The sequence below is a fragment of the Neopsephotus bourkii genome, unplaced genomic scaffold, assembly GCF_033783945.1.
Source record: "Neopsephotus bourkii isolate Nb327-2 ecotype Australia unplaced genomic scaffold, CSIRO-AGI_Nbou_v1 NB_1820, whole genome shotgun sequence".
In the NCBI taxonomy this organism is placed as follows: Eukaryota; Metazoa; Chordata; class Aves; order Psittaciformes; family Psittacidae; genus Neopsephotus; species Neopsephotus bourkii.
In genome coordinates, this window is record NW_026902293.1 from 11,970,886 (window position 1) to 11,996,723 (window position 25,838).

The 25,838-nt window shown below is 43.8% G+C and overlaps 1 protein-coding gene across 6 annotated transcripts in view; it reads right to left on the reverse strand.

Annotated features, from left to right (window-relative positions):
* TPD52 (tumor protein D52) overlaps positions 1-25,838 on the reverse strand; it is a 116,826-nt gene that overhangs the window by 85,380 nt on the left and 5,608 nt on the right. Inside the window, exons 1-3 of one of the 6 annotated variants that reach the window (XM_061342870.1) lie at positions 9,086-9,665; positions 2,214-2,329; positions 463-611 (exon numbers count right to left, since the gene is read on the reverse strand). In XM_061342870.1, coding sequence (XP_061198854.1) covers positions 463-611; positions 2,214-2,329; positions 9,086-9,257 — 437 coding nt within the window. In that variant the 5' untranslated portion in view covers positions 9,258-9,665. Of the gene's footprint in view, positions 1-462; positions 612-2,213; positions 2,330-9,085; positions 9,666-25,838 lie in introns of those variants that run through there. The other 5 variants (XM_061342865.1, XM_061342866.1, XM_061342868.1 and 2 more) reach the window with 5 other exon arrangements.

Below are 25,838 nucleotides of genomic sequence, written 5' to 3' on the forward strand. Positions count from 1 at the left end.
ATCTTGTACCAAATAGTTCTGTTAATAAATTTCAGCATAAAAAGTCTGAGGTATAACCTCCTACATTCTGTGTAGTCATTAATTGCAGAAGACAGTTCACTCTAGACCTTAAGCTAACAGTTGTGTTTGGCAAGAATGTTATCTGTGACTTTGCACTCTTCCTGCAAGAAGAGCTCAGTTTACCACAATTTTTCAGGCTGGAAAAGAAGGGTATTCTGTTGGACTTGGGACACCATGATATCTCAGTAATGGTATCTCAGGTATATCAGACAAAAAGTGTAGTAGAATTACCCATATTATGGTCAATTGTGCTTATTTTGCATGACATAATATGGCTAATAGTGACCATAACTGTTACCTTCACTCATCTTATTTCACAAGAACGGAGGGTTTAGGCATGACACAAGAACAACATAGTTTTCACCTCAACAAGTGAGGTAATCATTGTGAACCAGTACATACGCTGTGGTTGAGGTGACATCTTGCCAGCTTTTGGTAATGTTCTGCTTTAGTTCCTGTAATGAGTTAATTCCCAGCTTTCTCTTGATTTCCGCTAGATGCTTCTCTTTGGCAGCTAGCACTTGTGAGAGTGTCTGGATTTCCTCTTCCACCTGTGGCAGTACAGTTGGTGAGAGGTAAACTACAAAGCAATATACCCGGCCATTTAAATATGTATTTATTAAAACATCTACTAGGTATCAGTAATGGAAGGGCTAATGTTTTTAACACTGCCTCAAAGTTGTTTCTAAAATACTAGAAGGGAAATCCAGCATAGTCTACAAGAAAAGCTGATGAGAAAGTAATCTACCTGCAACTAGCTCTGTTACTGGGATATGCACAAGGAAGCTGGTAACTATAAGACTGTATGTTAGAAATCATTACCTTTAGACAACATTAGTCTATATGAAGCTTGAAGATTAGACAAACCTGAGACAATTGCCAAGCCTGTATTCTCCTTCCACGTCAGAAGAGATACCAAGGTATGACCAGTATCAGGAAACTCAGAGCGTATCTGATCCATATACAAGTCTGTATCCTTGCTTGAACAGAAACGTTCTTTTGTGGCTTAAGCCAGCAACTGCAGGCTGGATCTAGCCAGAGGAGTGCCTTCCCCAGAGCAGGGGTAGAAATGGTGGAAGACCGAGCAGTTAAAAAAGTAAATAAAAAGAAAACCAAAAAAGCAAACCAACAACCCTCCCCCAGGAACAACAAAAACACAGCCCCTCTTCAGCAACTAGAAAACTCTATTGGTTGTGTACTTCCTTCTTTACACAGGTCACTTAAGCCTTTCACGGAAGCACCACTAGATCATGATCAGAGATATCAACAGCTTTACAATGTCATTCTGTGGGCTATATAGATGTGACATAAGCACAAAAGCCACATGTACAAAGGCAAAGGCATACATCCAAACCTTCAACGCACTTGTGTTTGGATACTGTCAGAAGTCCAGCATGACATACCCTACCTAGCAGGACCAAATTTCCCTCACCATCTTCAGCTGACTGGTTTGGCATTAAATAATACTCATCAGGACTACCAAAACCAAGACTGCATTAAATGTGCTTATCTCACAGCTGACCTTTGTTTGCCAACCTCAGGCTTAAGTTTAGGTCTTTTGTTAGGGTTCTAAAGTCCTAAAGAGCTATAAAAGAAAAAAGACCGGCGACTCAATAAAGCTTGACTTTAACAAATTTTTCATTGATGTATCAGGCTTGAATACCTGAATCTGTTTTGAAGAATGCTTCCTTAACTCGCTCTTAAAAAAAATCTGCTGCATGAATTATAAACAATAGTTACATGGTTAGACATTAGCAAAACAGTGTTTACCTGAATATTACTACAAAGCATCCTTCATTAAAACATTAGCTTCAGTTACTCCACACCAGTTAAGACAATACTTGGTTTTGGCTTCCAACTGTTCTCTCTGACACCCTATTTACCCCTCTCCCACTTGAGTTAAAAAAGGGATAACCATTCATGTATCTAGGTTTAAGATCTGTACGCTCAGCATTTTCAGTATAATTCTCTATAGCCAGAACTGACTGTTCTCCTTGACACCTTCCCTTACCCTCCCCACAATATACGTGTTACACTCAGCTTCAGGCACTCACAGAATAAATATGCAAAGCATTAACTGTATGTTCAAAGATAGCACTATCCCAGATTTTCATTCTCAAAACCAGTTTAAGAGCTATTTGCAAGAGATTTACCTTAGCAAGCTCTTTCCTTAGCTCATCCTGTTCTTCTTCTGAAAATGTTTCTGCCATACCAACTGTAGCAGCAGCATCCTCCCCAACCTCAGGTATAGAGTCACTTCTCAGCAGCCCTTGGGGTGAACAAACCAGTAGAAGTCAGATCATCACATGTCTGCCAGACAGTAGCTAATGTTAATAATATACAGCCTTTTTGTGCCAGTGCATTAAGAAAATCGATGAGAGGACACCAAAGTCACGCTCTCCGAGTAGCACAGCATACACAAAACCAAAGTTATTTTACTGCCTGTTTAATTCTATCAAGTGGTATTAAATCTCAATATAACTGCAACTGCTGCTATAACAGGAGACTGGAAACATGTTGAGAACAACACATCCCACAGCTCTGATAGAGACCAAGGTGCAGAACCCTACACCCCAACCAGCAGTTCCTACACAGCCTAGGAGCCCACACGCTCCATCTCACTCATGCAGCACAGAAACTCTGGAAGCACTGGAGGTGCTCAGGACCAAGACAGGGGCTCTCTCCTCACTGCTCTCCTAATCAGATTACAAAAAAATGTCCATTCTGCACACACTGGGAATGGTTACAGTGATAAGCAAGCTCAACAACAGCAGAGAAAAGGGTTGCACTGCAAGTACAAACTCGTCCCACATACCCTGTTCAACCTCTCTATCCGGAGTAATCAGGACCACTGTGTCTAGAAAGTCACTGATATGATAGAACCAGAAGTAAGCTGCTGTTTTGCACCTGGACAGATGATAAGCCTGGAAAAAGAACTTGGGAACAAAAGGCAATCGCTTCACAAAAAGTGGTGGAGTACTGAGAAGGGACTGATGAGGATGTGTATTAACTCACACTGCTGTCTCTTCCCCTTCTAAATCCAGAAACCAAAACTCTCTGTATGAATCCCAGACATCCCTGTGGCCATCCTCAGTTTTCACTTTCACAGCTTCAGGGACAGGAAGGAGAACAATATTATTTGTATTGCCATGATGTGCTCACTTTTTATTCTTAGTCCTTGCAGTAAGATCACTTTGAACACCTTTTAATGCAACAAACAAATCTTTCAGCTAAAGATCTACTATTCTGAATCTTTGTAGCTGGCGCTTAAACATACAGTAAGGAATCCTGTTCTAATTGGCAAAGAGACCAGTTTGCAAAGAGACTGCATGCTGGAATGGTTTGTGGATTCCCAGAACTAATTCTCTATTCAAGAGCAAAAACAGCTTTATATATCATTTAAATAAAAAAATAAAATAAAAAAAAATTAACATGAAAGGGAAAAAAAAACACAGAAACCATGAAGACTGTTTGTAAGGAAAGAGTGGGTGTGCATATGTGTGTACATGTATTTACATAAATATATAAATCAGCTAAATTGAGAACATATTAAGTAATGTTATCTTATTAGTCAGTATAGTAGTTAACCACATACAATCCCATCCTGATTTCAGCAGCTTCTGATGGCAGCCCATACTACCACTTGGTCTGGGAATTCAAGAACTCATTCATGCACAACGAGACCACCACTATGATTTCACCGTGAGGCTTGGTATCTGATAACTACATCACCATTAACTGAAAAGTCAGGGAGAAGAAAGATTCTGCGTGTCTGTAATTGGTTGTATGTATCCTATGAAGAATGCTCCTAGCAGCTGTCAAGCCTAAGAGGCTTTGGTCTTGATCAAATTACTGTACTCAGGTAAATCTCAATTCCACAAATTCTTCTCAAAACAACATGCTTTGAGCCTGTATTTGTGTCCAGAGATATACAGTAGCAGGTTTCCTCTTCTAGAAGCACACTGCTGCATGGGCAGAACATTTGTAAATGGTAAGTTACCAAGGAGCACAGTGAGAAGGAAGCATAGAGAAAGCAAATAAATGCAGAATGGGGTTTAGTTTTGAAACCTACATGTTTCCCCAGAGATTTATGTCTGTCTTATACACAAATACAACATCATTCCTACAGGCTTCCCAATACATTATTTTCTGGCAGAAATCTAGGGCAGAAAAAAAGTTTGAATCTAATGCCCAAGCCACAGAATAGCACTGCAGCATCAAAAAAAAAAAAAAAAAAAAAATAAGGCTTATGGCTTATATCTCAGAACAAATCAGGTCATTTTTGTTTTGCCCATGGCAAGGGGGTTGAACTAGATGATCTTGAGGTCCTTTCCAACCCTAACTGTTCTATGACTCTATATATTTCTTTTTCTTAGCATCAAACTGTTAAGAATGCCACACCTTTCCGTCAAATTGCTATTTATCCTACTCATTACACAGACTTCTAAGACTGAAGGAAAACCAACAATTTAAGCTGCATTTTTCCCTCACACTCTATGACCCCTGTTATATCAGCCTCTGGCTCCCGGCCTTCTTCTACATTCACAGGCTTTTCAAGGACTACAGAGCTTGCCATTTCAGACAGTCTGTAAGTACCAAAGACCACACTGACTCCAAGAGCATTAGCACCTCCAGAGGAAAGCCTGTTCAATCTGGTTACAAAGAGTCATCTGGATTATCACACCAAAAATAGATCAAGGGAATCCAGCAGTAGGAAATCATGCTGGACTGTCCCCCGCTGCAATATCTTCTGCTTGGGGAATGTACTTCTTTTTTGGAAAAGCCGTGTTTTAAAGAAATTTGTGCTGCTGGTTGCCTACACTAAACTCAAGAGACAATGTTAAGAAACAAGGGCATGATCTCTCCTCCCCTTCCCATTTCTAGATCCTTTAGGAAGAAAAGAATTCACTGCTACTAACAGCCCTCCATACCTCATCCTGTACACCTAACCATGCCTTCCTCTCCTCACTGCCTGCCTCCCTCCCATTTATAACTTTTTTTTTAATTACATTTGAAGTACGCAAATATCTGATCGCTGTTTATCCTGGCACCTCCCTCTCACCCTGTAATTCTTCACCTTTCTGCTCACTTTGCTCTCATTCCTCAGTTCACGTCAATACATGCAGGACACTTCATTTTTGCTACATGAAGGCCATGCTAGGTAGCCTAGCCAAGCAGCAGTTGTCTACACGGATAACCCACAGACCTCAACAATGGTGTGGCTACAACCCAAATATACCCCATCCTACTGATTGGACAAAAGATAATGATTATAAACTAAAAAAAAAGAGTAGATATAAGTAATAAATTCCTTACTATAAGGGTAGTGAGACACTGGAAGAGACTGCCCTGAGAAGTTGTGGATGTCCAAAGTTGTGACAGTGTGCAAGGCCAGGCTGGATGAGACTTTAAGCAAACTGTTCTAGTGGAACAGGTGTTGGCAAGGGTGTTGGAACTAGATGATCTTGAGGGTCCCTTCCAACCCAAACCATTCCATCATTCTATCATCATAAACCAGGGCTGACAGTAAGATCCTGGCCTTGAGCAAGCTTCACACGGAAAGGTGCACAGCCCAACTCAGATATTTTGGTGGGGTGTAAGGCAAGAAACCAGGGAAATGGCAGTCAGTCAACAGATGGAAACACTTTAGCTCAATCTTATTTAGACAGCATTTCTCATGTGTGGACTTCTCTGTTAACCAGCAGAAGTGTTGCTACTGGCTTTTAATTTGTCACCTTTTGTTACATTAGTTCTCTTGCAACTTTAGAGGGGCAAAGGACTTAAAATTTGGTACTCTGCAAGTTTAGCTGAGCATTTCACATCTCAAACTCTTTAAACGGTAAAAATTCTACTGGGGGAAAAAATGGGAAGACTTCCCTAATATTCAGAACGCTTACTTAGTTTTAAGGTCAGCTTTTAGGTGTCTATAAGATTAACACATTATCCCAGCAGTTTATTAAATCTGCTTAAATGAATCGGACATGAACAAGCTGGTTGATTAGGATCACATTATGGGAAATGGCACTTACGTCCCTATTATTCTGCTGGGGTAGGCAAAGCATTAGAGTCATTCAGTTCACACTCAGGTTTTCTGGTTTGCAGTTTGCTGTGGTTGGTTTCAACCCAAGTTCGTGCTCCGTTATGACCAGAAGTTCCTACCCCTTCCTGGCCTGAATTCAAAGATTTGAATTCAGCAGTAAACAGCAGCAGTTTAAGGAAGTACTGGTCATTTCACATGAGCAGTCCTTGGTGTGGGGGAGGGCCAGCCTTCACACAGCTTCATCTTTAGACGGACATATTCTGTGTCACTCAGAATGAGCATTTTAGCTATCACTACACATCTAACAAAACTAAAGAAAAATGGCATTTCTTAGAGTTCAGGAGAACAAGCTGCTACACGATTATAAGATCCCTCCAACATTTCAGTAATGTACACTACTACAGAGGATATTTATTCCGCTATATACAAGAAAGATTTAAGTGCTTCCCCTTTATCTCAGTGAAAAAGCCAGAAGAGACATATTCCTTGAGGGGAAAAAGTGCTCGGGCTTCTAAACACCAACCACATAATCATTCAAACTCAATGAAAAATTTAATGACTGGAAAAAGGGAAATATAACCCCCATTTTCAAGAAGGGGAAAATGGATGACCCAGGGAACTACAGACCAGTCAGTCTCACCTCTGTGCCTGGCAGAATCTTGGAGCAGATTCTCCTGCAAGGCATGCAAAGGCACATGAAAATCAACAAGGTGCTTGGTGACAGCCAGCAGGGCTTCACTAAGGGGAAATCCTGCTTGACCAATTTGGTGGCCCCAAATGATGGGGCTACAGAACTGATGGACAGGGGTAGAGCAGTTGATGTCATCTACCTGGACTTGTGCAAAGCATTCGATACTGTCCCACATGACATCCTTGTCTCTAAATTGGAGAGACATCAATTTGATGAATGGACCACTTGCTGGATAAAGAACTGGCTGGATGGCCACACACAAAGAGTTGTGGTCAATGGCTCAATGTCCAGCTGGAGACCAGTAATGAGTGGTGTCCCTCAGGGATCGGTGTTGGGACCGGTCTTGTTTAACATCTTTGTCGGTGACATGCACAGTGGGATTGAGTGCGCCCTCAGCAAGTTTGCAGATGACACCAAGCTGTGTGGTTCGGTTGATACGCTGGAGGGAAGGAATGCCATCCAGAGGGACTTTGACACGCTTGTGAGGTGGGCTGATGCCAACCTCAGGAAGTTTAACCATGACAAGTGCAAGGTCCTACACCTGGGTCGGAGCAATCCCAGACACAGCTACAGGTTGGGCAGAGAAGAGATTCAGAACAGAGCTGCGAAGAAGGACTTGGGGGTGCTGGTCGATGAGAAAATGAACATGAGCCGACAGTGTGCGCTTGCAGCCCAGAAAGCCAACTGTATCCTGGGCTGCATCAAAAGGAACGTGACCAGCAGGTCAAAGGAGGTGATCCTGCCCCTCTACTCTGCTCTCGTGAGACCTCACTTGGAGCATTGTGTGCAGTTCTGGTGTCCTCAACATAAAAAGGACATGGATCTGTTGGAACAAGTCCAGAGGAGGGCCACGAGGATGATCAGGGGACTGGAGCACCTCCCATATGAAGATAGGCTCAGAAAGTTGGGGCTGCTCAGCCTGGAGAAGAGAAGGCTATATGGAGACCTCATAGCAGCCTTCCAGTATCTGAAGGGGACCTATAAGGATGTTGGGGAGGGATTCTTCATTAGGGACTGTAGTGGTAGGACAAGGGGTAATGGGTTAAAACTTAAACAGGGTAAGTTTAGGTTGGATATAAGGAGGAAATTCTTTCCTGTTAGGGTGGTGAGGCACTGGAATGGGTTTCCCAGGGAGGTTGTGAATGCTCCACCCCTAGCGGTGTTAAAGACCAGGCTGGACAGAGCTTTGGGTGACACGGTTTACTGTGAGGTGTCTCTTCCCATGGCAGGGGGGTTGGAACTACATGATCTTAAGGTCCTTTCTGACCCTAACTATTCTATGAGTCTATGAAAAAGAATGTTAAAAAACCCAGCAAAGGCTGGTGCTTGTGGTGATGCACCACCAGATACAAAGGATGATTCCCCCACCTTTAGAACAGGTGGGAGATGCAGTAACCGCAGAGGAGAAACTGGCCTCTAGCTGAAGTTCACAGAGGGGTTTGGTTCACTTCACACAGAGGTCCCCCAAGGTATGCACGTTTCTTTAGTATGTTAAAGAACAAGCCCATCAAAAAGAAGTCAACACCTTTGTAACTTTGCTTTGCCACACCTGAAGTAGGGCTGAGCTGTCTATATTTTAAATTGTTCTGGAAGATGACATCTGGGAACACAGAAATGGAAGAAAGGTTGTAAAACCAGACCAGGATGTGTTGAGAGGCATGGCTGTAGACGTTCTGTATGAGAGGTTACTAGCTATAAACTAGTGTGGTTAAGCAATACATGGATGCTGCTGTAGAACAGCACCCAACAGCCACTTCCTCAAGAGAGTTCAAGCACAGAATCTGCAGGTGGAAGATTTACAGCATTTTAATTGCTGGATGGAACAGAGTAAAGGTTTTAGAGAGCATTTTCGTTCATCAGTGATATTTTCAGTACTAAGTCAAGGGCAGATATTAAGACTACCAGAGCTCTGAAGTCATACTAAGTATGCAATTCCTACCTTTCCCCCAAAAATAAATAGACAAAATAGGCCAATTGCTCCAGTCTCACAGAAGTTGCCGTTTCATTCCTAACCTTTTTTTGCTCACTTTACTCTCCCTCAAAATGCCTTTCCACTGAATTAAGAAATATCAAATAAGGTAAAGCTGGTAAATATATAGCACATGGAATATAACCTACCTGACACACTGAAGCTAACAAGCTACCAGAGTTAACAGCAGGACAACCTTTTCCTTCATTTACACCTGCATTTCAGCCAAATTTTACAGGTCCTTAATCTGAGAAGTTCCTTTTTACAGATACTGATCACTAAGCTTTCCATGTAGGATGTTAGAAAAGAAAGAGAAGGAAGTTACCAGACTTTGACAGCGTAGGTGATCCAGGTGGAGAAAGGTTTATGGTAGGCGACAGGTAAAGATAGTTTCTGTTCACTCCAACATTGAAATCAAAGGGTGATTTGTAATCCTCATACAGATCCATGCCAGAAAACTCAGAGCGTGCAGCCATCCTCTTCTTCCACCAAAGCATTCATCTTCGCGTTCTGGGGCAACCCAGGCAGCAGGATTCAGACACCCTCCAGTTCTTCACATGATACTTGCTGCACCTTCTCAGAAAATTCATCTCTCTTACCCCCCTGTTAGATTTGGGGGAGCTGTCTAGCAAGTGATTCCTTAGCCATTTTGTAGCTGCTGCTGTTTACATGGCACGAGTTCCTGTAGATTTATAACCAGGGCTGGACTTACACCGACTGTGCCTTTGACAAACATTCACAGCACACCATCCGTGGCTTCTGGAAAAACCTGGTCCTCTGCAGAACTGCAGCAAGAACTCCCAATCACTCAGCTAAAAAGGGTCAGCTGACTGCAGCTACACCAGGATATTCTTAATCTTCTAGGACACAAAAGGATTACTAGCCGTAATCTATCCTATACACCATCTGTGCAGGACTTTTTCCTCTGATTAATGGAAAATTCTGCATGTGTAACTATTTCTCCAGTAGTCCGTTATGCTATGAACCGGCCACACTGGAATGTGTTGTCCTGATGAAATGTATTTATGTTTTGACACATTTATGATAAAGAAAGATGAACTTATGTAAGCCATCTAACATCATGCTGCATGTATGGATTTAGCCCTGGAAGCAGAAGGGCTTCTTACCTAAAATGAGCACTCAGCACAGCTTTGCAGTGCTTCACTACATTCTATTTTTTACTTCCAAGGTCAGCTTCTGTCAGTGAAAAAAAACAGCCAGTGCAGACCACCTTCACAGTGAACGATTTCCTACCAACCCACACCTTCACATGGGCTCTTCACTGCAGCCTGCACACAGGGAAACATGACCAAATGGAAGTTAATCTTTTCCTCCCTGGCAAGAGTGGTGTTTTAAGACATTGCCAGTGACAGACATTACACCAGCCTCCACTCAAAGCAGCAGAAGGGAAGGAGCCCTGCAGCATACCCATGTGGAGCCTGACCAGTGTATTCTCTGGGGACACGAGAAGAAAGCATATTACTTCTGAAGTTTTAAACTTCCCATTTCCACTGCAGTCACAAACAGACCTTCCAGATAATTAAAGATCCATTCCTTTAGGCTGTTGACCTACATTGGCTGCTGCTGCAGACTACCTGCAGGCTCATAATGATGACAGGTTTGCAAAGTTACAGATCTGAGCCTCCATAAGAGGCCAAATTCTGCTTCTGCCCTGGCTTATTCCCAGCCTGAGCACAAGCCCAGAAGTCACCCAAGATAATTTTGTAGTTTTAAGAAACATTACTGTCCTAAAATCATTGCCAGAAGAGGGACCATACAACCACTCCTTACTTCAGACTACCCTGTCTGCTCAGATTCATCTGTTTTACAGTGGCAACACAGCTGGATTGCTACAGCGCCTCCCAAACAAATCAGCTTCAGCTTCCTGCTCTCTTCCCTGCAGGAGTTTATTTACAGGAGCACCCCTCCTTGCTCAGTGTCAATCCTGACTGGTGATGAAGGAAGCTGTCTTCCTCAACAAACTGCTTCCTCATCACCTAGCGAAGTTTTATGGTCTTCATGCTGAAGTACAAGCCAATCCAGCTGTAAGGAAAAAGAACTGAAATCTACCCTTCCAAACCTGCTGTAGCACAGCTTTTAGGCTATTATCCCTAACTCCTCCACTTCTAGGAATGCAAGTACTCCCCTGCCAGTCAGTCAGTTTATCCACTTCTTTCCCCGTAGCTTCTTAGCATAGCCAACGATTCAGGGCAGAGCAAGGCAGCACTCCTCCTATACTGACTAAAGACAGTCTGAAGAGAGACTCTGATAGCTGCTGGTGGTGCTTTCGGAGGAGGAATTAATTTTTCTCCAAAGGACCTCCCAAATTAAAGCAACGACCCCAAGGAAGCCCAAGGAAAATAAGATGGGGATGACAGCAGCCACATGGAACCAAAAATAAGAGTTTTGCTCTGCAGTGCAAAGCTTTTTAGTGTTCGGTTTAGCAGCTCTTGACAGTCTGAACATAGCAAGGGAATGGAAGGAATCAAGATTTCTCTATGCTATAAAAACAGGCTCATTATGAAGCCTTTCTAAAAGGCCATGACCGAAATATCCCACTGCATGGCCTTCCTCCTCCTCATGGTAATTCAGAGCACACGCAGCTGGGATACCCTGCAAGACTGACTCTGCTCCCAGTGCAAGACATACATTTGATTGCTGAAGCTTTAGACTTCTGTTCTGCGCCTTAGAGCACTTACTGTTCATCAAGTACCTTTGTTCTTTGCCCTGCATAGCAAATTCAATTGTTACAGGTGTACTCTGGTTGTTGCTGCAGGTATCTCCTGTAAGCCAGTACTCAAAGAGATCCAGAAGCCTAAGGATGCCCCTGCTCCAGAGACAGGTAGGAATGGCGTTTTGCTCACTATAGAGAGATTAAAACTGAAGCTTTTGCTGTTCCAGAACAAGTATTTATTTGCCTTAACAACTCAGGATAACTAAGAGGTTGGTACTTAAGTCGTTGATGCCATTTTATAAGCTGGTGTTTGAGGCGTGACATAGATAGCTTTTGTCAAGGATGCCTGAACCAATTACTGCCAAGTTCAACTGAATGTCACTGACTGGCTCAGGAAAGCCTCAGCAAAGCGTTACCATCAGAACTACCCTTAAGCATGTCGCAATCTTCTAAGGTAACAGAGTGTACTTAAAGCTTTCCCAGGTAACTGTTTATCACCAGCCACAGCAATCCTGAATCACAAGGGCAGGGACTTCCTGCCCAGCCAGAAAAGCTGTTAAGTTTGAGCAAACACTGTTAGCCACGTATTTGCCTGCCTAGTCTCAGATAACATTCTTTCTTCAAATACCACCTGCTACCCAGGTCTACAGCTGCCACCTTAGCCCAAAGTTCTAGCAGCAACTTAAGTAAGGCAGGACAGTATTAAGGCACTTCTGCCTTTATGGTAGCTAAGCAGGGATAAGATGTTATAGTAGGCTTGCAGAGAAACTGCTTTTCCCACATTTAGATCTAGCAGAACAGTATTTTGTTTATACATGAAAAAGTTCTATCCCTCCTTCCCTAAAGAAACCAAACCCAGCTCAAGTATGACTGAATACCATCTCAGGGCTTTGGAGAAACTATGCTACGTATTTAGTAGTGATTCGTAGCAAGAGTTAAATACAAAATGGAAAGGCTACCACTAATGGCTCAGGATTGGAAGAACGCAGAGCCTACCCTAGGCGAGATCCAAACAATACTCTGGGTAAAGCTACCTAAATAACCAATTCACAAGATCTGTGCCTCATCAAGGCAGAGTTCTGCTGCTAGGTGGGCACCTTCACCATCTTGGACATTCTATGTTTGTGTCCAGTTTAAGCACAGATCTCCCAAACTCATACACCATAGTCCCTAATTTTGACAAGCCTAACATTCCTTCAGCACTTAAATCAGCAATCAAAAGAGGACAGGGACGATGAGCAAAAGAATTTGTTGCCTAAGAGGGGGAAGAGGCACTTGCTGTTTGTGAGGCTTAGCAAAAGATCCAATCTCTTATTTCAAGCTTGATAGATACGATTCAACTGCCTGCTCAGCTGATACCAGGTTTGAATTTGCATCTCTGGAGGCCTTACAGCAACTGCAGCTGGGGCAAGTACTTCCAGCCAGGTCTTCCCCCCATCCCATCTTTCCCACATAGTTGCCAATCAGGCAGCAGCAGTCAGGCTCTTCTCCCAGCTCCAACTGAGTTTTATAGGACATAAGCCATTTTAACAGCTATAAAACTCCTTAAGCATCTTAAGCCAATCTAGGTTCTGTACCACCGATTTGATCTTCAGTCTTACCAGTTTACAGATGAGTAAAGCTTTTCAGCACCTGATCCAAAGCTTTAAAACTGCATAAAGAGAGAAAGATGCCATGAAATATAGGACAGAAGCCCAAAGACTAAGCAAGCCTCACGTTAGTACATTCAAGCTCCTATTTCCACAATGTGCTCTCTCGCCTCTCTGTAACAGCAGATACCTCTTTCAGCCCCCAAGGTTAGTACACGACACGAACAGAGCTGCACAGCTACAGCAGCTGCTGAACAGTGTGAGCACAGGCTTCTGCAGCCCTGTTAGTAATGCTCAGTGGACTGTGGCTTAACGGCTTAGGCATTTACTGTCTTCTAGCAGAGTTCAACACAACACCACCATATTAATCTCATTACTTCAGCCTTCCCCATATACTTTTTCTGGACTAGCTCTCCCTGATGCAACAGCATTGTTCAACATAGTTCTTTGTATAGAAATATCTTCTTCAGCATTTTCTTAAGACTAAATACTGCCTTCCCTTACTCATATTAAAAAAGACAAACAAAAAACCCCAAGCAAACAAAACTCTCTTGGAATGATCAGTATCCTTCCAAGATGCATCACCATGCAAAACAAACCCCTGTGAAAGTTACCATTAAGGGTTACACGGCTGCTGGTATTGATCTTTTCTTACAAAGTCTCAGCCCACAGCACTTCCGACAGCTGACGCACATCTTAGCAAAGGCACCAATTCTCTCCTCTCCTCCTTTCAATCCAATTATAAACTCAGACTAATTTCCTGAGATCTTGTGAGGGAGTAAATCCACACTCCATCCTATTTTCCCACTAGGCAAGCTGACACCACAGTAAGACTCTTAACCCATTCCTATCAGACAGAAGCCTGTATTTCCACAGATTCTCTGCTACAAGACATCTGGCTCAGCACTTCTAAGGTTTTGTTAGGCTGAAATCCCTGGCTTATGGCAAAGTTTTGTGTCTCAAACAGTGATCAAAGCAGTCATGTTTGTCAGCTCCAGCAATAAGAGGAGAAAGCTGTCTCAAACCTATGGGAAGAGTCCAAGGGGACACAGTAGCCAGCACCCCAGAACCAGTGATCAGGTAGGGCACTGCATTGACTTTGGAGAAGTCAGGCCAAACTCTACAAATACAGAGGAACATCTCCAAGTGAGACTAACAGAGACAAAATCCTGCCAGGTAGATTTTAGAGGCATGTATTTAGTTGTTTGACTTATCCCAGTTAAGTGCCATTCTCCAGAGAGTTTGATCCGTGGTAAGAGACTCAACCTATCAAAAAAGCTGGAGAAGCAGCACTAAGCTGGAGAAGCAGCACTGAGCTGCAGCCAGATGACACCTGGAAAAGATGAGGAAGAAAAGGCTGTAGTGCAGAACAGAATTCTTTCAAACAAAGTTTTAATATGGAACCTTATAGTTTAATTAAAAGCTTTACTTGAGTGAGTTCAAGTAGAGCAACTCCCAGCCTCCTTCAGAAGACAAGTCTGCTCTACTTTTAAAGCAAAGCTCCCTCTTTCAACACTGCATCACAGAGCTTCCATTTCTGAAAAGCAGCTCCAGAAAAGCCCAAAATTCACACTCCACAGTATCAGGCCCCACCATGAAAACAATACCGAAGTTTTGTCCCATAAGTCAGTCCCTTTTATACAAATGCACTTTGCTTACAAGATGAATGAGTGAGCAGCTTCTTGGGCCTGGACACATGATTCCAGACCTTTAACACAGAAGCAGCTCCTGGCAAATATGTTTTAGAAAGCTATCCACTTCTTCCTGACAACCCCCTTCCCCAGAGGGAAGTGAATGTATGCTTCTGCAGCAGGAATAGTTCACTCTTGTATACAAAGAAAAGCTTGAAGTAGACAAATTAGCTATCAGTGTCACCCTGCTAAGCAGAAGGCTCTCCTCCTCTTACCCTTTAATCAATTGATTAAACAGAGCCCAAGAAAACTAGACTGAAGTCTTTGAGTACCCTTCTCAGACTCCTCAATTTATTCTTTACCCACTCCAGTACAGCTTCCTTTAGTCCTCCAGCAACTCTCCCTAGTGCTTACTCTTGGGTTCTCCTAGCAAGGCTCCTGAGTCCAGACAAAAGCTGGCACAAGCACTTCCAAACACGTATCAGTCCCACTACAGATGTTAGCTTCCCCTTCAAATGCGCTGTGAGAGTGTCTTCTGTGCTTGGGACTTAGTAATTCTTAGCAATGTTGCACAAGTTGCCCAGAAGTAGTCAGAGCACAGTAATCTGCAGGTGGGCTCTCACAAAGGATGCACACAACACCAACCAGAAGGGAATTATCAGAAGCATGGTTAATTTTACCATCAGAAGACAATGAAGTATGGAAAGCTCTGTTTTGTCAAAACAGCCTTCTCCTGTTGACATAATTCAACTCCAAACACCCCTAGCTCTAGGAGAGGAAACAACCAGCTGGCTGTGCTCTCCTAAAATCCCACCCAATTTTCCAAATGCAGGCAGTGTTCAGACAGCTTCAACTCGGGCCACCTCACTGCAGATTTGATGGGACTTAATGGAAGCCCCACTTTGACTTCCGTTGTTACACATACCCACGCGGCTCAGTAGCAGCCTTTATACGGAAGCTTGGCAATCAACCTTTTACCCGATTGTTTGGATACCTTACTAGGGTTTTTTTCTGTTTAATCCCCTCACTGAGCTTCCCTACCCTCCTCTAGGGTCACAGCATCAGCTGGCTTAAAACAGATCCAAACAATGTATCAGAAGTCAATTGAAGGTACTTGATGCTAGCCTGGAGGCATTTCAAGTAAGCTCCGTGAACCAGAGCCCAGGCTTCTAACTTACTCTTTTCATCTTCAAACCCTTGAACTTATTGCAACTTGGAAGAGAATTACATCCCTCTGATAAATGCACATTAAAATGTGGAAATTAATTTGAAAAATTACAGTTGAATCTTACCCTTGTTATACACACTTGTATCAAACAGGGAACTATGCACAAGTTCCTAGGACACAGTTACTTTTAAGTGGTCCCTCCTCCTGAAACGTCCCACAAACATTTCTAATTTCTCAAGTCTCACAGCTCCTTGCAGTCACATCATGTTCTTGGAAACTGCAGAGCTGTGAAAATGTACATTTTTTTGCCTCAATTTCCACACACAAGCTAGTGGTTGTATGGTTAAGCTGCACCCCTGCTGCAGTCTGGTTACTTAGTTATCAGTGACAAGAGGTAAGTGCTTAATAATTCAACGTGATGGCAGCCACCAGGTTCATACTCTCTTTCCTTCTCAGGCCTTGACTGACCTTTAAGGTTTAGACTGGTGCTGTCAAACAAGTGTAATTGTATAACACAAAGGATGGTTTCTCCACACAAGCAACTGCAAGTAGCGAGCTGCATAGAAATCCTATTAACATTTTTGCTTTTGGCTTATCTGAAAATATCATGTGAAATGTCCACGAAACTTCAAAACCCTGCCTAGCCAGCAGAAGTACTGCACTGGTACAACAAACCTACAATCATATGTGACCCAGGAATCTCCTGGGTCATAAGAACATGCTCCTGATCCCCTTCCCCCAACTGGTCAAATCACAACTTTAGACTAGCAATGTTTTCTGCCACACACACTCCAGAGAACCAGCCTGTCCATGGGGCACTTAAAAGCCAGCAACAGACCCTGAGTCAGTTACGTACCTTATCCAAGCAGACAACCCCGTACCGAAGACGAGACCACATTATTCATCTACATCACCCACTACAGAATTTTGGTGAGCCCACCTAAGCTTAGGAAAATAAGACCTAATATAGGAGTGCTAATGGCACACCAACAGATTGCTAGTATGAAGTAGTCTCAGCAGTTCACTAACACAGAGTAAGCTGTATTGTTTTCCCTGCAGCATCAAACAAGATACCTTTCCTATTCCTCCACAGTCCAGCATTTTATCAGTCACCCACCCAACCAACCATGTAGTGCTTGAAGTGTTCTATTCCAGGCGGAGTTTGGCTGCTCCTTGCCCATACAGAGCATACACAGCTGTGCAGCACCAATTCCTTCAGTGCTTCCAGACAGATTTGGAGCAATGGCTGTCACTAGCAAAAGGACCTTGAACCACATTCTGCCAAGGGCTACAAACTGGTTAAACTCAAGATACAGGGCTTGAGCACTTCTGCACTGCTTTTAATTTCATTTGAGAGATAAGAGGGAGAATCCTGCAACCACCCACACAATGAACAACAGCAATTCCCTAATAAACCAACTGCACTGATGGGTTTATTTTTCCCTTACATAATGCAGATAATGCATCTACCTTTAAAGTATTATGACCACTGAAGTTATCATATTAATAAATACTCTGAGATTTTATCTGATTGATACGTCCTTGACTAACTTTTAATGCTGCTTGAGCTGAGTAAATCCTGTTAAGAGACACTTGCTCCTACTCCCAAGCCAGACTAGAACAGAAAATTAAATGAAACTGTTAGCCTGGAGAGATACTGCTGTCACACAAATCAACAGACAGTCATAAAACACTAATCATTCCAGAAGCATAGGAAAAAAAGGGTCAAGAGAGTTTGTTCAGAGATGATTCCCTCCAAAAGAGATAAAGCTTACTGATTTCCAGGTCTTAGAAGAACCTGAACATACCCTCTTCCATCAGATCAGACTTTGGACATGAGAGATCATTTTTCACCTCTGGGTGACATTACAAGCAATCTCTATTTGCTTTTTTACAACCTACCATAAAAGTATTAGTATCTCAAAATTTCCAACCAGTATTCCTGTATTTAAGCATGACGTTGTTGTGTCCCAGTCCATTCCACATGAAGGTAAGTTTTCCTAAACATCAACATGCTTGGGTAAACTGATCTCCAGGCTCCTCACTTCTATTGTACAGCAGAGTAAGCAGAGCACGTTAAATCATTTGTTCTACTGAAGTATGAGAGTGGACAAACCTGGAAAGACATACCTAGATGAACGCAAACTCAGGCAGACAGTTTGTCTGATTCTAGTACATCTGACATGATGGAAACTACAGGGGAGGGAAGAAGTGCAGTGGGTTTGAAGACTGTATCTCGAAGGAAACCAAGATTCAGCTCTGTAAGTTATGGGGAAGAAGGGAAAGGGGTCTTGTTGCTTTTATGTGGTTTTGTTATTTTGGGTTTTGTTGTTGGTTATTTTTTTTTAAGAAATCACACATGCACTGCTTTTAGTGAATAGCTGGCCCAGAACTGCATTCACTGTTTCTAGAAATTGCCTTCTTACAGTGTTTGACCTGGAACTGAATATCACTGAAAATCCTAAGAATAAAGCCTTGCATTACTAAGTGAAGTCCAAGTTTAGCAATGTTCCCTATTGCACAAGGTAACCCAGCACACACCCCATTTCACAACTACAAACATCAGACAACCAAAAAATACATATTGGTAACGGAACACTGGAACAGGCTGCCCAGGGAGGTTGTGGAGTCTCCTTCTCTGGAGACATTCAAAACCCGCCTGGACACGTTCCTGTGTAACCTTATATAGGTGTTCCTGCTCCAGCAGAGGGATTGGACTAGATGATTTTTTGAGGTCCCTTCCAATCTCTAACATACTGTGATATCTGCAGCCACCCTAAGTGCTGATCATGCTCCAGTCTGAGTTTAATGCATCAGTTCTTTTTAATGGATTAGCCAGGTAAACTTTTCAAACTTTATGCTCAAGGACTGGTCTAGTTAATACCGAGCAAATTACTGTTACATCAGGTTTGGCACATCACAGCTCAGCCATCAGCACAAAAACTGCTCAGAATAATTCAGAGCTTAAATAGGTATGAGTAATGCAATTCACCGTTCTTCATGCTGCTTTGCCAGACAGAAACTTGATCAGGATATTGAAGAAGGGGAAGTCCAACCATTGACTTGCATACTGCTGTCAATCCCCAAGTGCATACTTCAGCTAGGGAGCTGTATGGCACTGTTATTAAGAAGCCATCACAGCCCTCAGACATGCTGCTGCCACCACCTTGCATGAAGAGGAAACAGGACCTCTCAAGTGACACTGCCTTGGAACAGGCAGACTACATAAGTCTAGTTATTTCACTTGATACTTGTTTTGTCCTCAACTTAGCAGCTCTCCCCTCCAGACAGCTTAAAAAGTCTTCTCAGCTCCCCCTGACAATTCACAGAGGTCTTCCTTTGACATCCCATTCTGTATTTCTACTTTCTTGAAAGATGCTTTTTTGTATAGGAAGGTACTTTTCACTGGGGATAGAAGTATGTTTCTCTCATTCACTAAGGCGAAGCTTGCTCTCAAATTGTAAATAAGAAACAAAAGCATGTTAAAGTCTTCATGAACCAATGTGCTAGAACAGAGTTAAAAATAACTGTAAATTTATCCCAGTAAAGCTCTCCCCTTTACATTTCCTGAAAAAACACTCCCTTGCTACTTCTGGAAGCAGTTAACAGGTTGATCTGCAGATGCTACTGACACTCGAGTTGCCTTCCTTCTCATACTATCTCCAAAAACCCACCATGCCAAAAACCTTTCTCAGTGACAGGCACATAAGCCAACCAAAACCATTCAGCTTCAGAGTGTTAATTCCAACTTTTCACATGCTACTGTTCAGAAATGTGCAGGAACAAATTCTCCCTGCTCACCCCTGCTCCTGTCAACCACAGCACTCATGTTCACCTGGAATCCACACAGAAAGGAATCAAACCAGGACACCCCAAATACTCTTTAAGGGTTGCAAGTTTCCCAGTTATAGATTCAGACAGTATCTGTGATTTATCATAGCATAGTTAGTTTGGGTTGCAGGGGACCTCTAAAGGTCATCTAGCCCATCCCCCTGCAATGAGCAGAGATGTTTCCAGAGACAGGGCATCTGCCACCTCTCTGGCCAACCTGTTCCAGTGCCTTATCACCCTCATCATAAAAATTGTCTTCCTTTTATCTGGTCTCAATCTACCCTCCTTCAATTTAAAACCATCACCCCCAGTCCTGTCACAACAGGCCCTGCTAAAGAGTCTCTCCCCATCTTTCTTATAAGTCCCTTTTAAGTATTGGAAGGCTGCAATAAGACCTCCCAAGAGCCTGCTCTTCTCCAGGCTGAACAAGCCCAACACTCACCCTTTCCTCAGGGGAGAAGTGCTCCAGCCCTCTGAGCATTTCTGTGGCCTCCTCTGGACCCTTTCCAACAGGTACATGTCTTTACTGTACTGAGGGCTCAAGAGCTGGATGCAGGACGGCAGGTGGGGTCTCACCAGAGCAGAGTAGAGGGGCAGGATCACCTTCTCCGTTCTGGTCCTTCTCTGCAGGGCTACTCTCAATCCGTTCACCCCCCCAGCCTGTACTGATACTGGGGGCTACCCTGACCCACAACAATTTTCCAGAACAAATTCCACACTTTGCAGTGTGCACAACTTGCAAGTCAGAAGCTGGTGTTTTAATCAACATACCCAGGAAGGTGCATTAGGGAAAAGGTTCACCTACCATTCCAGCTATGCTTTAAGAGCACCAATTACCTTTCCTGCAGGACTGCTGGACTGTTAAAACCAAATCTTCACAACTACGATTCATGGGGAAACACACTGCACAAGTACTCCCATACACACGCCAGCAAAGCCAAGAAATGCTTCTTTACAGCAGTGCTCTGTACTGTCTGACCAGCTCAGCCAGCAAGCAGCTGTGCAGCCCTGAACACACCAGCAGTGTCAAGTGATGGAACAACTTATTCTTGACACCATCTCTAGACGTATCAAGGGTAAGGGGGTCATTAAGAGCAGCCAACATGGTTTTATGAGGGGGAAGTCATGTTTGACCAACCTTATAGCCTTCTATGAGGAAGTAACTAGGTGGATGGATGATGGTAGAGCAGTAGATGTGGGTTTTCTTGATTTCAGTAGGGCATTTGATACTGTCTCCCACAGCATCCTCATAGATAAGCTAAGGAAGTGTGGGCTTGATGATCAGGTAGTGAAATGGATCAAGAGCTGGTTGAAGGGAAGAAGGCAGAGAGTTGTAGTCAGTGGGGCAGAATCTAGCTGGAGGTCTGTGACTAGTGGAGTACCTCAGGGGTCAGTGCTGGGACCAGTGCTGTTTAATATTTTCATCAATGACCTGGATGAGGGAACTGAGTGTACCCTCACCAACTTTGCTGATGTCACTAAACTGGGAGGAGTGGCTGACACACCAGAAGGCTGTGCTGCCATTCAGCGAGACCTGGATAGGCTGGAGAGTTGGGCAGGGAGAAACTTGATGAAATTCAACAAGGGCAAGCGTAGAGTCTTGCATCTGGGGAAGAACAACCCCATGTACCAGTACAGGTTGGGGGTTGACCTGCTGGAAAGTAGTGAAGGGGAAAGGGACCTGGGGGTCCTGGTGGATAGGAGGATGACCATGAGCCAGCAATGTGCCTTTGTGGCCAAGAAGGCCAATGGCACCCTAGGGTGCATTAGAAAGGGTGTGGTTAGTAGGTCAGGAGAGGTTCTCCTCCCCCTCTATTCTGCCTTGGTGAGGGTGCATCTGGAATACTGTGTCCAGTTCTGGGCCCCTCAGTTCAAGAAGGACAGGGAATTGCTTGAAAGAGTCCAGCGCAGAGCCACAAAGATGATTAAGGGAGTGGAACACCTCCCTTATGAGGAGAGGCTGAAGGAGCTGGGTCTCTTTAGCTTGGGGAAGAGGAGACGGAGGTGTGACCTCATCAATGTTTACAAATATGTAAAGGGCGAGTGTCAGGATGATGGAGCTAGGTTTTTTTCAGTGATGTCCAGTGACAGGACAAGGGACAACGGGTGTAAACTGGAGCATAGGAGGTTCCATGTGAACATCAGGAAAAACTTTTTTACTGTGAGAGTGACAGAGCACTGGAACAGGTTGCCCAAGGGGGTTGTAGAGTCTCCTACGCTGCAGATATTCAAGGCCTGCCTGGACAAGTTCCTGTGTGATGTACTCTAGGTTACCCTGCTCTTGCGGGGGGGTTGGACTAGATGATCTTTTGAGGTCCATTCCAACCCTTGGGATTCTGTGATTCTGTGTCCTGCAGCCTATGCAGCGTGTCTCTGGCAGATGTCACATGCCTGGTGATCTTCTGGTTTTCCCTCGATGGGAAATACAACTGAACAAGTCTGTACTGAGCAGCAGCACTGGTGGTTGCTGAAACTGAGTAATAAAGGATGCACCTGCGGTAGACACATTTCTCTGAACAAATTAACTGTTGGATACAATGCTGTCCAAAACTGAATACTGCCCCTAACAGAATACTCAGAGATTCCTCAAAAAAAGAATACAGTTCACTGACTATTTAAAGATTAACATTTAGCCACTGCATATTACTTTTCCAAAGAAGTTTACTTACTATCAACACTGGTTCTGCTAGACTGAGTAGTGCTAGGCACTGAACCCAGAAAGGACCATTAGTTAGACTGACCTGCAGCCCTGGCAGAGCATCAGGATGGAACAAGAACTGGTAGGGAAGATAGCATGCAAGGGTCAAAACATGGCCTGAGACCTCGGAGAAGTAGGGAGCAGGACCCACACTGTGTTCAGTGTTGCTCTGTAAGATCAGGAATGGGCAACCACTTGGCAAGAAGCAGCACAACTCCAGCTTGCTCATTTCAGACACATCACCCAGCCTTCTTCAGATGTCCAGACAGTCATGTCTTTGGGATCCCTCACTGCAGTAACTTCTGCTCCCTGGCCCTTCACGCGATTCCAGAGGTGCTGATAGCCCACATGGTAATGCTCTAATTAAAGTGGGTAGACACATCCCTTGTTCAGGGACTCAAGGACACTGCCTATACCTGAAGCACTGTAGCTGCATGGCACCCAAAGAGTCTTCCTAGGCAGATGACATAAAGAGCTGTCACAACCCAGAGGACAAGAAGCTAAAACAAATACCCACCAGGCAGGCACCAGGGTGATTCTGGGAGACGAAGAAAAACTCACTGCAGGTCCATCCTTTTACTCAAGCTCAAATCACCTCCAAAAAATTTTTGGAGCACAACAGTGCAAATGGCTTGTGAAGGGGATGAAACACAGCATGAATGGTGCTTTCAAGAGCTCATGCCTCCAAGCAAACCACACTGCAGTAAAATGGCCTGTTTTCCTTCTGCCAAGACAGGAACATCTGACAACAGAAAAGTCAATATTGAAACCTGGCTCCTTCCCCAGCTGGTTCACTAGGCTGGTGCTACCCCTGACACTCCTCATGCCTGAAGGCCCATCGGCTGCTCAGCAGGCTTCTTCAGGGGCTGCCTAGCAGATTTGAGTGGTGCTACGGAAAATAGCATGCAGCAGCCTGCAATCCACTCACACAGACTGAAGCCTGTCTATGTTCAGGCACAAAGCTAAGCTTTGCAAACAGCAATCAAAGAGTACAGAAGAGTCAACAGCTTACTTATAAACAGCAGTTGATTTGGGCACTTCTGCTCTGCCTTCAGTCTGCTCCTCGAGACTCTTCAGATGTAGGCAAAACACTTGGGAGCTGTGCTGAAGGGATGTGTCTTCTACAAAGCAATACAGCAACTAGTGAGCAAGACACACTTCAGCCAGTGTGAGCTGTGCTCATTTAATACCCCTGACCTTTCTTTTGGGTTGGAAGTACTGGTTCCTACTTACAGGACAGCTTATTTAAAGACACAGGAAAGTCCCTGTATAGCTCCAGTTCTGGGAGCCCTTAAGAGAAAAAGCAGGGGACATATCAGGACTCAAACTACACTGCAGAGACTACAGGGAACCAAAAGACCCAAATTTATATAAATGGCCTTCTTCAAAGGCAGCCCTCCCTTCCAGGCACTGCAGATTCACAGCAGAGTATTCCCAGTGTCTGGACTGCTGTAGAGCACTGCAATGAACATCAGACAGCGATGACTCAAGAAGAAGCATCAGAGGGGTTTATTTTAAATTCAGCCATCCCAATAAAGTTAATCAAGAGTTTCTAATGCCATAATGTGATACTGTTTAAGCCGAAAACAGCTGAAGAGAGAGGGATGAGTTGGACTGCTTTTTGCTCATCACAGGACTTCTGCTAGTAGTTTACTTTAGAAACAAGCAAACAAAGCAAAACAGACATGAGCAACATCCCCAATGCTGACAGCTGAAGCATGCTGTTTGCCATGCTGAAGAGCAACTGATAAGCATTACTTACAAAGCTTCTTTTTCAACATTTTTGATGTCTTTCCTCATAACCCAAGATCACTGTCAAGCATGGGCTCTGATCCTAGCGAAGCACAGGGGAAGCACCTGATTGAAAACAGCAACTCCAACCCAGGTCACCTCTCTTGGCACATCTTTCAGTCTGGCTCAGGGGGCTCCGATGAAACTCCACTCTCCTCTAGCTGCTACAGAGAAGAAAGCAAAACAGGAAAAACCCTCTGCTTTTCTGCCTCTGCTGGCCTCTCCCACCACCCCCAGCAAGCTGCAGCTGCTCACCAGCCTCTTTGTTATCCCACAACACCATACTGCCACTGGTAGAAACAGGCCATAAGCTGCAAGGCCTCAGGACTAGAGGCTTGTCAGGCTTGCTCTGTCTAAACTCTTCTTGATTAGCCTGCAGCTTCATTTTGTGTACCTCAGAAAGTAGAGATGGGATGTGACAGTACAGACACGGTATAGTAAGCAATAGGGCACAGGGTTGACACTGGAGACACCATGGCTGTAGGAAAGTCATCAATCACCAAAAGAGATCTGCAGCTGGACAAAACTATTTTAAAGGTAACAAACAGAACAAAGAAATAATATCTAACACACATTCTTTATAGAACCGATTTGGACATAACACAGAGCTTGCAGAGCAATGAAAGAAAGAGCAAATATGTAAAAAACAAATATAACAGAAGGACCCCAGTGGATAGTACAATGAGGAAGAAGCAGCCATCAATAACCTATTACTCCAGCAAAGGAGTTACAATGCTGACAATGTGCTGTAATATCCTTGGCACCACCCAGGTGACACTATCAGTCTCAGAAGCCAGGGGAAGGATAAAAATAACACCAAGAAGAGGTGTAGAAATGAAGTAATAATAAAGGTAATGTTGTATGTGCTAAGACTTCATCTGCATAGTCTTTTTCTGTAGTAAGATCTAAATTAATACTCAAATTAAATCATGAAAATTTCAACTGAACCAACTATAATTTTTTTGCTTTTAGATATACGGATACACACACACACACACACAAAGCATGCTTCGTGTCTGCCTATGAAGTTTTAAAGCACTGGACACATTTATTGTGCTGCTGTTAGGCTACAAGCAAGAGGGCAGTTCAAAACCTGTCATTCTGAATGTGTGTAGCACAGCATGCTCCTACAGATCTCAGTTTTGCAGGAACTGCTGAACACCTATCCCAGGCTCAACCAAGGCAGTGTGTACATTTGCTGGACCACTGTCAGAGTGTCCAAAGACACTTACTGCTGTGCTCTCACACTCTGCAATGGAGAAGTCAACTTGTGAAACAGAAAAGGTGCTTGTCAGTGACAGCATTCAGACCACAACAGCAGCACTGGTTTCTTGCTAGATAGCATCAATCCACCCCTTCTGTTAGGATCGAGTAACAGCACCAGTGTTTTTCCACGCAGCAGCATTTGCTGGCAGCCAGTGAACTCCCTGCTGTGTCCCCAGACCCCCCAGGCAAGTGGCTGCAGACTCAGACAGGCAACTGCTACCACTTGTAGCTGCAACAGAATTAAAACCCATAGAGCCGTCTACACCTCTACCAGAGGTGTTTTCTTAATGGGGCAACCACTTTACCGTCGGTTCATGATACCACTCTGCCAAACCACCAAAGCCAACACACAGCTACATATTCTTTCAGCTCCCTTAACCAGGGGCAGAAAGGGAGGAAGAGTAGCAAGAGGAAAGAGCAGGAGTGACAC